This window comes from Palaemon carinicauda, chromosome 10 (assembly GCF_036898095.1).
Source record: "Palaemon carinicauda isolate YSFRI2023 chromosome 10, ASM3689809v2, whole genome shotgun sequence".
Taxonomy (NCBI): Eukaryota; Metazoa; Arthropoda; class Malacostraca; order Decapoda; family Palaemonidae; genus Palaemon; species Palaemon carinicauda.
Window position 1 is genome coordinate 113,264,974 of NC_090734.1, and position 12,389 is coordinate 113,277,362.

Sequence of the window (12,389 nt, forward strand, 5' to 3'; positions counted from 1 at the left end):
CGTTTGTAACGCACGAGTTATTTAGTTACCAGAACGACTTTCCCGGTGTAAAAAGCATAAAGTAATTTTAGTTATTTAGTCTTCATTGCTAGGAGCTATTTATATTATGCCGATAGTATTCTTGATAGTTTCGGCGATTTAGGTAACCGAACCTTGCTTACGCTAAGCTTCCTAGCCTAGGCGTTTCAGTTTACTTTCATGCATGATATAATAAGATATTCCTAGTGATATAAAATTAGATGAAGCTTTTTAGGCAAATTATACATGTAAGATATATTGATTGCATAATAATTTGCTCTTCTAAAGATAGAATACGAGAGAGTTTCGGTGATTTAGGTAGTCGATTCTCGCTGCCACTGGGCTACTAGCCTTGTGGCTTTAGTATACTTTCATACATGTTCCCCGGTTACCCTCGCGTGTCGTTTTATCAATTCAGGTGGAGATAGATATCTCCAAGAATTATTATATAAAGCGATACTTGTCTCCAGTGGAGATGTAAGGGTAATCCCTCCTTCCCTCTGAGTTTAGCCTTAGGCTACAACCCTAGTCAGTCATGCCTAGAGTTGTCATTCAAGCAGGACTAGGCTAGGGTTTTCTGTCCCTTCCCCGTAGCCGCAGATGGCAGGTTTTGGGTTTTAGTCAGAACCTCAGAGTAGATAGTCTTGTGCCGGCAGCTGGCTGGCAGGGTGACTAGTCATTCCCCTGTTGGATTAAGCTGCCGGCATAGGAGGCTAGACCTCCCCAGACCACATCTGAAGGCCTTATATGATATTGTTACCTTCTCCCTGTGGTCTAGTTGACTAGTCCTGTGCTTGCAGACCCTAGGCTGAAGAATAGACATTCTTCTACCGCCTGGGATGGCGCCGGCACTGGAACTCTGTTTCTCTCTTATTTAGGGGGAGGGGGGGGGGGGGGGGGGCGGCGGCAAGATTGCTGCCTGCCTCTTTACTGTATTGGCCGACCCTAGGCTGGAGAATAGATATTCTCCTGCTGCCTAGGATGGGGCCAATACTGGAACAGAGTTTCTTTAAAGTGTGGTAGGACCGGCAACCTTGCCGGCTCCTTCCACACCTCATACAGGACCCTTTCTCCTCTCCCACCTCTGTCCTTTAGTGATGGACGAGCCATCGCAACCCTTTGGCCGTTGTCCTACAATCTCACTGCTTTCCGGCAGGTTGTAGGGCCGGCTTGGGCCTCTGCGTGTAGTGGCCTAGTCGCTCAGCTTTCCCTTATGGACGCAAAGCTCCGGGAGTGCTGTGCCGGCTGGGCCAGCTGCCGGCAGAGGGTCCCTTTACTGTAGAGTGTTCTTCAGTCCTCTCTTGGACTGCCTTTCACAAACCTGTGGCCGGCAGAGACCGGCAATGGTTGTGGATGGATGGAAGCCTGAAAGATATACTCTCCCCTTCTATTTGAACCCTCATTCTGGAGGAAGGCAGTAAGGCAGAGCTCTCACATCATCCTTCACTCCTTGCTTTCTCTCTCTCTATCAGCTAGAGCCGCCGGGTACTAACCTAACTGGCAGCTGCCGGCCACTACCCTAGCTGGCAAAACATTGGCTGGACTTGTGCGCCGGCAGCCACGAGCCTCCGGCACAACTGACTTGGCCGGAAGGTTCAGACTGCCGGCCACTATCCTAACCGACAAGACGCCGGCTGGATTAGTGCGCCGACAGCCAGTGACCTGCCGGCAACCATCGCAGCCGGCAATATGCCGGCTGAACTATGCCCCAGGTGCTAGCCTTACCGGCAACATCTACAATATATGACTATACAGTAGCCAGTATATTTGCAGTATAGATCATACAGCAAACAGAAAACTATAGTATAAAATATACAGTAGTTAAATTTTCCAACATACTCTGTGTGTCCATGCGCAGTCTATTGTTGAGACCTTACTATATAAGGAAAGAAATTTTCTTTCTATACACTGATGACGATGATCAGTTACAAATGACCCTCAATCTTAAACCTTTTGGAAGCTGGTATTAAGTTACACTTATCTATCCTCACAGGATAGAACTCTTCGAATGGGATTCCTAAATAGGCTAACCCTAGGCTTTAATTTTGAGAGGGGTCACTGCAATTGGCCGGGCAGGAAACACATGTATGTGTCTTTCACAATTCATTTCTAGCTTACCTATCCTAAGCTATATGCAATAAAATGCAAAAATATTATTGATAATATCTATATAATTTATCAAGTGAGATGAACTACCGTATACTCATTTTGTTTTCCTCTCTTTACAGGAGGACCACCCTAAGTGCCACAGCGTCTTCTGCAACGTCAGGAGCAAGGACTTCTGCGGCCATGAGGAGTGCAGGGCGCACTGTCACTGTTCCATCACCAAGGGACCTCTTAAGTATTGAAACCCCCAGGTATGTAACGTTTGCAAAGCCTTGGTTACTGAGGCCTTTGATGACCCCCAAGACAACGGAGTCAAGGGATGCAGCACGGAGTACGCTGCGTAGATGGGTCTGTGGCTTCCAGAAGAACGCCACGGGGCCTTACCTTCCGAATGAACGGATGCGGGCCTATCTTTTCCCTAAGGCGTCTGCGGATGCCATCATACCACAGCCTCACCCTGAGATCCCTTGCTTCCAGATTTCCGTAGATACGGATGTCTCGGATGCGATCAAGGACATCCATCTAGACGAGAGGATGTCAGAGTTGTCAGAAGACACCGAAAAGGACCTTCTTGCAGGAGGTCAGGAAGAGGAGTCTACCTTGGCTCCTGATATCGAAGAGGATGAAGTCGAATCGGTTTCCGTTTCGTCGGTTCCAGCCCCAGAACCAGTGCCCTCTACGTCCTCTGCTCCTCCATCTGATGAGATGGGGAAGACACTGTCTACCCTCATGTCAATGATTGAGAGGTTTCAGAAGCAGAGTGAAGAAAGGGAAGCTGCATTGAGGAAGGAAATACATCAGCTTGCAGCATCCCATGGGTCTCACATGAGACTCAATGTGAAGGACCTTCCTTCATGTTCTGACGTGAACCCGTGGAGGCATGCAGAGTACATGCCTATGACAGACGGGAAAATATTTATTTCAGAAAAGCTGGAATCCGTCCTCATCGAAGATGTTGACTTTTGGCCTAGCTTTGAGTCTTATCTAGACAGCTTCGTCCGTCTGAAGGCGGAACCTGTGTCGAAGGAGGAGACAGAGCCGAAAGAGGTCGTAGTGCTTGACCATGCAAAAGCTCAGGCTTTATTGGTTAGCAGTCTGAAGGACAAGGGCTTCACTAACTCTAAGGTGCCAGCCCTGAGTAAGAAACACCCTTCCTTTCTTGCTCCAGCTACTCGGGCCTTTCCCTTTATGGAAAAAGGGTTCAAGGCTGTAATGAAGGCAGTAGAAGCAGGGAAACCTTGTCCTACACTTGAGGAGTGTAGACCCTTATCCCTAGCTTTGCCTACAGACCATAAGGACTGGAAGGAAATACATCTTACCTTCTCAGTCGGGAAGTTGGAGGCGGATATTGCTGGACGCCAGTTCAGTGAGAACCTGCCTAAGTTGTCTGATTTTCTCTTGCGCAGAGAGCATGAGACAAAAGAAAGGCTTGCCGCATCTCTATCCCTCCGGACCACCTTAGAGGCAATGGCAAGCAAACCATTAAATCCAGATATGTTTATGGTTGTGGCCAAGACACACTTGGCAACACTAACCAAGGACCTGTATGGCTTCGTTAGGGCCAGAAGGGCTTGTAGGGAGTTCGTGTTCGCTTTGACTGCGATGAGGCACAAACCCAAGAAGTTGATTTCTTCCAATATCTGAGGAAAGGACCTCTTCCCGAGTGGAGTGGTCAAAGAAATAGTCGACACAGCTGCCACGAAGAATAGGAATCTTCTCCATTAGTGGGGCATGTCGTCAAAAAGGAAGTCTTCCCCGGATGAGGGTCCCCAACCAAAAAGGAAGACAAAGAGGCCAAGGCTGCCCTCTCGCCCCGCCAGACGACAACAACAACAACAACTTCCCATGACCGCGGTGCCCCAGATGGTGGTACAACCCCAACCCACCTACCAAATGGTACCCCAGCAGGTGGTGACCCAGTCACAAGCCTTTACTCCCGCTTATGAGAGGCAGACCACTACCTTTTGCTCTAAAGGTAGAGGGTCATATAGAGGTTCCTCTAGACGCCCCTCAAGAGGAAGAGGAAGTAGGGGAGGGCCCGGTCAAGGAGGCAAGTCCTTCAGTTAACCGAAGCAATGAGATGCTTCCGGTAGGAGGAAGACCACTCATTTCGGGATTGCTGGACCTTCAATCCCTGGGCCCACAGCCTGATCAAGAATGGACTAGGTTGGAGCTGGAAGATAGCTCCACCATCATTTCCTCAATTCTCCCAACACTCCACCCCCATTCTGGAAGAATATACCTGAGAACTCTTGAGAAAAAGGGTAATAAGGAGGGCAAAGTCCATCAAATTCCAAGGAAGGCTGTTTTGTGTTCCCAAGAAGGACTCAGATAAACTCAGTCATTCTGGACTTGTCGCCACTCAACAAGTTCATAGTAAACTACAAGTTCAGGATTTTGACCCTTCAACACATAAGGACCCTGCTGCCCAAAAAGGCGTACACAGTCTCCATAGACATGGCAGATGCCTATTGGCACATTCCAATCAATCGCCAACTTTCCTCCTACCTAGGATTCAGGCTACAGAAGAAGTATGTCTTCAGAGCCATGCCCTTCAGGCTAAACATAGCCCCAAGGATCTTCACAAAGCTTGCAGATGCAGTCGTTCAACAACTACGCCTAGAAGGTGTCCAGATGGTAGCCTACCTGGACGATTGGCTGGTGTGGGCTGCATCCGAGACGGAATGCAAGCAAGCATCCAAGAAAGTGATCCAGTTCCTGGAACTTCTGGGATTCAAGATCAACGTCAAAAAGTCTCGACTATCTCCAGCTCAGGAGTTTCAATGGCTTGGAATACATTGGAACTTACAGTCACACCGCCTCTCCATTCCATCAAAGAAGAGGAGAGAGATAGCGGGATCTGTCAAAGGACTTCTGAAATCCGATTGGATATCAAGACGCCAACAGGAGAGAGCGCTGGGCTCCCTTCAGTTCGCATCAGTGACAGACCTGGTGTTAAGAGCACAATTAAAGGATGCATCAGGAGTCTGGAGAAGATATGCATCAAACGCTCGAAAAGATCTAAGACCAATACCGACTCGACTACGATCACTTCTCAAGCCATGGTCAAAGGCCAAGCACCTGAAAAAATCGGTAACTTTGCAACCACCTCCACCTTCAGTCATCATCTACACAGACGCATCAAAGGAAGGATGGGGAGGTCACTCTCACCAACGGGAAGTCCAAGGGACTTGGTCCGCTCTATTCAAGACCTTCCACATCAACATTCTGGAGGTCATGGCAGTATTTCTCACGTTGAAGAAATTGTCCCCTCGCCGTTCAGTCCACATATGACTGATATTAGACAGCAAGGTGATAAAGAGATGTTTAAATCGTCAAGGTTCGAGATCACCCCAAATCAACCATGTGATGTTGGCCATGTTCCGTTTGGCGGAAAAGAAGAGATGGCACTTATCGGCAGTTCACTTTCAAGGGTTCCGCAATGTGACGGCGGACGCTCTATCCAGGCTCACGCCGATAGAGTCAGAATGGTCCCTAGACGCAGGATCATTCTCCTTCATCTTACGTCAAGTCCCAGAAGTGCAGATTGACCTCTTCACGACGAGCGACAACAAGAAGCTACCTCGTTATGTGGCCCCATACGAGAACCCTCTAGCGGAAGCAGTGGACGCCATGTCCCTCGACACTGGAACAGATGGACCAGGATTTACCTGTTCCCTCCAACCAACCTTCTGTTGAAGGTCCTCAACAAGCTGAGATCCTTTCAGGGAACAGCAGCTCTAGTGGCTCCCAAGTGTTCGATGAGCAATTGGTTCTCTCTAGTATTGGAATTGCAGCTGAAGCTGGTCCCGTTGCCAGACCCAGTTCTGACTCAACAAGTACAGAAGTCGACTGTCTTCGCTTCATCATGAAAAACCCAAAACCTTCATCTCATGATTTTCTCTCCTTAGCAGTTAAGAAAAGGTTTGGGATTTCGAGAGACAGTATAGACTTTTTAGAAGAATATAAGTCTAAATCTACCAGAAGACAATACGAGTCGCCTTGGAAGAAATGGGTTGCTTTTGTCAAGGCAAAGAAACCAAAAGAGATCTCAACAGATTTCTGTTTATCCTTTTTTATTCACCTTCATGAACAAAGTTTAGCAGCCAACACGATAACAATGTGTAAATCTGCCTTGGCTAGGCCTTTGCTGTACGCCTTCCAAGTAGACTTTTCCAAAGAAATCTTTAACAAGATCCCTAAGGCTTGTGCTAGACTTAGGCCTGCAGCACATCCGATGCCCATCTCATGGTCCTTGGATAAGGTTCTTCACTTTGCATCAACAGTGAACAATGAGGACTGCTCTCTGAAAGATATGACTCAAAAAGTTATATTCTTGTTTGCTCTAGCCTCGGGGGCCAGAGTGAGCGAAATAGTGGCCATATTCAGTTCACAGAAGGGGGAGAACTGAATCTGTTTCCTGACCCAACGTTTCTCGCCAAGAATGAGCTACCTACCAAAAGGTGGGGTCCCTGGAGAATCTGCCCTCTGAAGGAAAATGTCTCGCTGTGTCTAGTGGAGTGCCTAAACGTCTATCTTCATATAACTTCAGACTTCAGGGGAGGACAGCTCTTTAAAGGAGAAACATTAGGTTCAAACTTGACTCTAATACAACTAAGGGCGAAGATCACCTACTTCATTCACAGAGCGGATCCTGAGAGTACACCCGCAGGTCACGATCCTAGAAAGATTGCTTCATCATTGAATTTTTTCCAACACTTGGATTTAGGAAAAAATACATAAAAACAATTAGAATAGCGCCAGCGGTGTCCCTGCGTGTTGTAAGAGGCGACTAAAAGGGACGGGACGAGGGGGCTGGGAACCCTCTCTCCTGTATCTACATCCTGTGAGACATTGATAAAGAGATGGAGCTGTGGGGAGAGTGACTGTTCCCCGCACTCTAGTTTTGGGGTGTTTGAATGTGCGTGGATGTAGTACGATAGAGAGTAAAAGATGTGAAATTGAAAGTATGCTTAGGAATAGAAGGATGGATGTATTGGCCCTGTGTGAGACGAAGATAAAAGGAAAGGGTGAAGTGATGTTTGGTGAAATGTCTGGTAGAGTGTCTGGGATTGAAAGGGGAAGAGCGAGAGAAGGTGTGGCTTTATTGCTGAGTGAATGGATGACAGGTAAAGTAGTGGAATGGAAGGAGATATCATCTAGGTTAATGTGGGTAAGGGTTAGGTTGGGTAGGGAATGTTGGACGTTTGTCAGTGCATATGGGCCAGGTAGTGAGAAAAGTGAAGAAGAGCAGAATGAGTTCTGGAATGAATCAACTAGGTGTGTAGAAGGACTGGGTAGAAGGAATCATGTAGTTGTCATGGGTGACTTAAATGCTAGAGTGAGAGCTGGAGAGGTAGAAGGTGTCATTGGGAACTATGGCGTACCAGGTGAAAATGAGAGTGGTGAGAGACTGGTAGATATGTGTGTTGAGCAAGAGATGGTGATAAGTAATAGCTTTTTCAAAAAGAAAGATAAAAATAAGTATACATGGGTAAGAGTGGCAAATAAAAGAGTAGTAGAAAGGGCATTAATGAATTATGTGTTGATAACTAAAAGAATGTTTGGAAGATTGAAAGACGTGCACGTGTTTAGGGGTATGGCTAACAGTATGCCTGATCATTTTTTGGTGGAAGGAAAATTAGTTGTAGCAAAAGAGTGGGGGGAATAGAGTAGGTGGATGTAAAAGGGAGCTAGTGAGGGTTGAAGAGCTAATAAAACCGGGGGTAAAACGTAAATATCAGGAAAGGTTGAAAATGATATATGACAAAGTGAAAGTAAGAGAAACTGGCAATTTAGAGGAGGAGTGGAAGTTAGTAAAAGAAAATTTTGTTGGGATTGCAAGTGATGTGTGTGGCAAGAAGGTTGTTGGAGGCAGCATGAGGAAGGGCAGTGAATGGTGGAATGAAGAAGTCAAGGTAAAAGTGGAAGACAAAAAGAGGGCTTTTGAAGAATGGCTGCAGAGTAATAGTATAGAGAAGTATGAAAAATATAGAGAGAAAAATGTGGAAGAAAAGCGCAAGGTACGTGAGGCAAAGAGGGCAGCTGACCTGAGGTGGGGTCAGGGATTGGGTCATTCATATGAAGAGAATAAGAAGTTTTGGAAAGAAGTGAAGAGAGTAAGGAAGGCTGGCTCAAGAATTGAAGAGACAGTGAAAGATGGAAATGGAAGGTTGTTAAAAGGAGAGCAGGCAAGGAAAAGATGGACAGAATATTTTGAAAGTTTACTGAATGTTGAGGATAATAGGGAGGCAGATATAATTGCTGTTGCAGGTGTTGAGGTGCCGTGATGGGAGATGAGAATGAGAGAGAGATTACAATAGATGAAGTGAGGAGAGCACTAGATGAAACGAGAATAGGAAAAGCGTCTGGTATGGATGGTGTGAGAGCTGAGATGTTGAAGGAAAAGGCTGTGACTGTACTTGAATGGTTGGTGAGATTGTTTAATATGCGTTTTGTGTTGTCAATGGTACCAGTAGATTGGGGTTGTGCATGTATTGTACCACTATATAAGGGTAAGGGAGAAGTGCATGAGTGTTGTAATTCAAGAGGTATTAGTTTGTTAAGCGTAGTTGGAAAAGTGTATGGTAGAGTAATGATTAATAGGATCAAGGATAAAACAAAAAATGCAATCTTAGAAATACAGGGTGGTTTTAGAAGAGGTAAGGGTTGTATGAATCAGATTTTTACAGTTAGGCAGATATGCGAGAAATATTTAGCAAAAGGTAAGGAGGTGTATGTTGCGTTTATAGATCTGGAGAAAGCGTATGATAAGAGTTGATAAGGAAGCAATTAGGAATGTGATGAGGTTATATGGAGTTGGTGGAAGGTTGTTGCAAGCAGTGAAAAGTTTCTACAAAGGTAGTAAAGCATGTGTTAGGATAGGAAATGAAGTGAGTGATTGGTTTCCGGTGAGAGAGGGGGCTGAGATAGGGATGTGTGATGTCGCCGTGGTTGTTTAACTTGTATGTTGATGGAGTGGTGAGAGAGGTGAATGCTCAAGTGCTTGGACGAGGATTAAAACTGGTAGACGAGAATGACCATGAATGGGAGGTGAATCAGTTGTTGTTTGCGGATGATACTGTAATGGTTGCAGACACAGAAGAGAAGCTTGGCCGATTAGTGACAGAATTTGGAAGAGTGTGTGAGAGAAGGAAGTTGAGAGTTAATGTGGGTAAGAGTAAGGTTATGAGATGTACGAGAAGGGAACGTGGTGCAAGGTTGAATATCATGTTGAATGGAGAGTTACTTGAGGAGGTGGATCAGTTTAAGTACTTGGGGTCTGTTGTTGCAGCAAATGGTGGAGTGGAAGCAGATGTATGTCAGAGAGTGAATGAAGGTTGCAAAGTGTTGGGGGCAGTTAAGGGAGTAGTAAAAAATAAGGGAGTAGTAAAAAATAGAGGGTTGGGCATGAATGTAAAGAGAGTTCTATAAGAGAAAGTGATTGTACCAACTGTGATGTATGGATCGGAGTTGTGGGGAATGAAAGTGATGGAGAGACAGAAATTGAATGTGTTTGAGATGAAGTGTCTAAGGAGTATGGCTGGTGTATCTCGAGTAGATAGGGTTAAGAACAAAGTGGTGAGAGTGAGAACGGGTGTAAGAAATGAGTTAGCAGCTAGAGTGGATATGAATGTGTTGAGGTGGTTTGGCCATGTTGAGAGAATGGAAAATGGCTGTCTGTTAAAGAAGGTGATGAATGCAAGAGTTGATGAGAGAAGTACAAGAGGAAGGCCAAGGTTTGGGTGGATGGATGGAGTGAAGGAAGCTCTGGGTGATAGGAGGATAGATGTGAGAGAGGCAAGAGAGCGTCTTAGAAATAGGAATGAATGGCGAGCGATTGTGACCCAGTTCCGGTAGGCCCTGCTGCTGCATCCGATGCCTTAAATGACCGCGGAGGTAGCAGCAGTAGGGGATTCAGCATTATGACGCTTCATCTGTTGTGGATAATGTGGGAGGGTGGGCTGTGGCACCCCTAGCAGTACCAGTCGAACTCGGTTGATTCCCTTGTCAGGCTGGGAGGAACATAGAGAGGAGAGGTCCCCTTTTCTGTTTCATTTGTTTGATGTTGGCAACCCCCCAAAATTGGGGGAAGTGCCTTGGTATATGTATGTATTACTTGCTAAGCTACAAGCCTAGTTAGAAAAGCAGAATACTATAAGCCCAGGGGCCTCAACAGAGAAAATAGCCTAGTGAGGAAAGGGAACAAGGAAAAATAAAATATTTTAAGAACAGTAACATTAAGATAAATATTTCCTATATAAATTATAAAACCTTCAACAAAACAAAGAGAGAAATTAGATAGAATAGTGTGCCCAAGCATACCCTCAAGCAAGAGAATTCTAACCCAAGACAGTGGAAGACCATGGTACAGAGGCTATGGCACTACCCAAGACTAGAGGAAAATGGTTTGATTTTGGAGTGTCCTTCTCCTAGAAAAGCTGCTTACCATGGCTGAAGAGTCTTTTCTACCTTTACCAAGAAGAAAGTGGCCACTGAACAATTACAGTGCAGTAGTTAACCCCTTGGGTGAAGAAGAATTGTTTGGTAATCTCAGTGTTGTCAGGTGTACAATGTCAGAGGAGAATCTGTAAAGAATAGGCCAGACTATTTGGTGTATGTGTAGGTAAAGGGAAAGTGAACCGTAACCAGAGAGAAGGATCCAATGAAGTACTCTCTGGTCATTTAAAGGACCCCGTATTTCTCTAGTGGTAGTATCGAGAGAGAGAGAGAGAGAGAGAGAGAGAGAGAGAGAGAGAGAGAGAGAGAGAGAGAGAGAGAGAGAGAGAGAGAGAGAGAATTTTCGATGTCTAGATTTAGTTTGAGTATTTGGAGAGTTCTTATGATCTTCTCTACCTTATTCTTGAACTCATTTACCGTGTTACTGTATAATACATCCGCTGGACGTCTATTCCAAGTACTGTACCTGTATTTACTATTTTGTACGTAAAGAAATTGCCACATTGAGTGGTGGTGTATCTTCTCAATTCCAGTTTGTAAACGTTACCTCTGGACTGATTTGTGCTAAGCGTGAATAGATTGTAGTAATCTGCATTTATTCTTTCAAGAATTTTGAATGCCTCTACAGTATTAACTGTCTCCTTAGTCATCAAGTTTGTAGATCAAATAAGTTCAAACGTTCCGTCCACCATCTCTATATCCGAATTGCCTTAGTGTTGGAATTAGTTTGGTGGCCCGAGCTTGTACTGCTTCCATTCTATATATATCCTTCTGAATACTTGGAGCCTAGAATTGGACTCCATATTCTAGATGCAGTCCTACTAGTGATGTGTACAGCTGTAGTACAGTGTCTTTGTTTCTGTATTTGAATTGTCTCTTTATGAAGCCTATTAGTTTTTGTGCTTTCTGTTCAGCTTTTATGCTCTGTTTGGTGAACTTCAGATTCTTGCAGATAATAAAAATGAGATCTTCCTCCTTGTCCACACTTTCTATTTCATTTCCCAGCAGTAAGGAATCTGATTGTGGGTTACTATGACCTATTTGCATGACTTTAAATTTCCCACATTAGAAAGGGATTTGCCATTTTCTGGACCATTCTGCTAGCTTCATTAGATCCTCTCTTAAGGTTTCTATGTCTTCTGAGTTTGCAGCATTTATGCCTAGTTTAGTATCATCAACAAATTTGGCTATTCTACTAGTTATTCATAAATCTATGTTGTTAATGAAGACCAGAAATAGCAATGAGGACTACCTACCCCACACCATTTACTTTCCTTGTCAGGGCGACCAACACAAATCCTATCACAAATCCTTACTAGGAAAAGCAGCCCAATTGGAATTGTCCGAGACTGTACCTCAGTATAGTGTAACTCACCTGGCCCCTGTTACTAGCTCCTGCGCCATGCTGAGACCTTTGGAAGTCCAGGAGGCCAAACTCATCTGAGAAGGTGTCCATCATGGAGAAGCGCATCACTTCCACCACGTCACGTGCGTCATCTTCTGTTGCCTCTTCACGTAGCTCACACCTTGCTCTGGCCTATTTGATGTCAGGAATAATATCTGTTACTGTGCTACAATTTATATTGTACTGTAACTTGGAAGAACTAGAAATATGTAACAATGTACATTTTAAGAACAGAAATATCTCTGCAAAACAACTAGTTTATTCTGAATTCAATATATGACACAAGACTAACATATGAATTATATATAAAAAATTAAATTTACTAAATAAAAAGGAAACCTGAACTACAGCATAACTACATCAATAAACTGTCGTTCCCATTTATTTATAAACGAGTTTA

General features: G+C 44.8%; 1 protein-coding gene across 1 annotated transcript in view; it reads right to left on the bottom strand.

The window, feature by feature from the left end:
• Nucleotides 1–12,389, bottom strand: part of LOC137648188 (DNA helicase MCM8-like) — a 122,388-nt gene that overhangs the window by 3,796 nt on the left and 106,203 nt on the right. Inside the window, exon 11 of the mRNA XM_068381116.1 lies at nt 11,960–12,121. Coding sequence (XP_068237217.1) covers nt 11,960–12,121 — 162 coding nt within the window. The remainder of the gene's footprint in view (nt 1–11,959; nt 12,122–12,389) is intronic.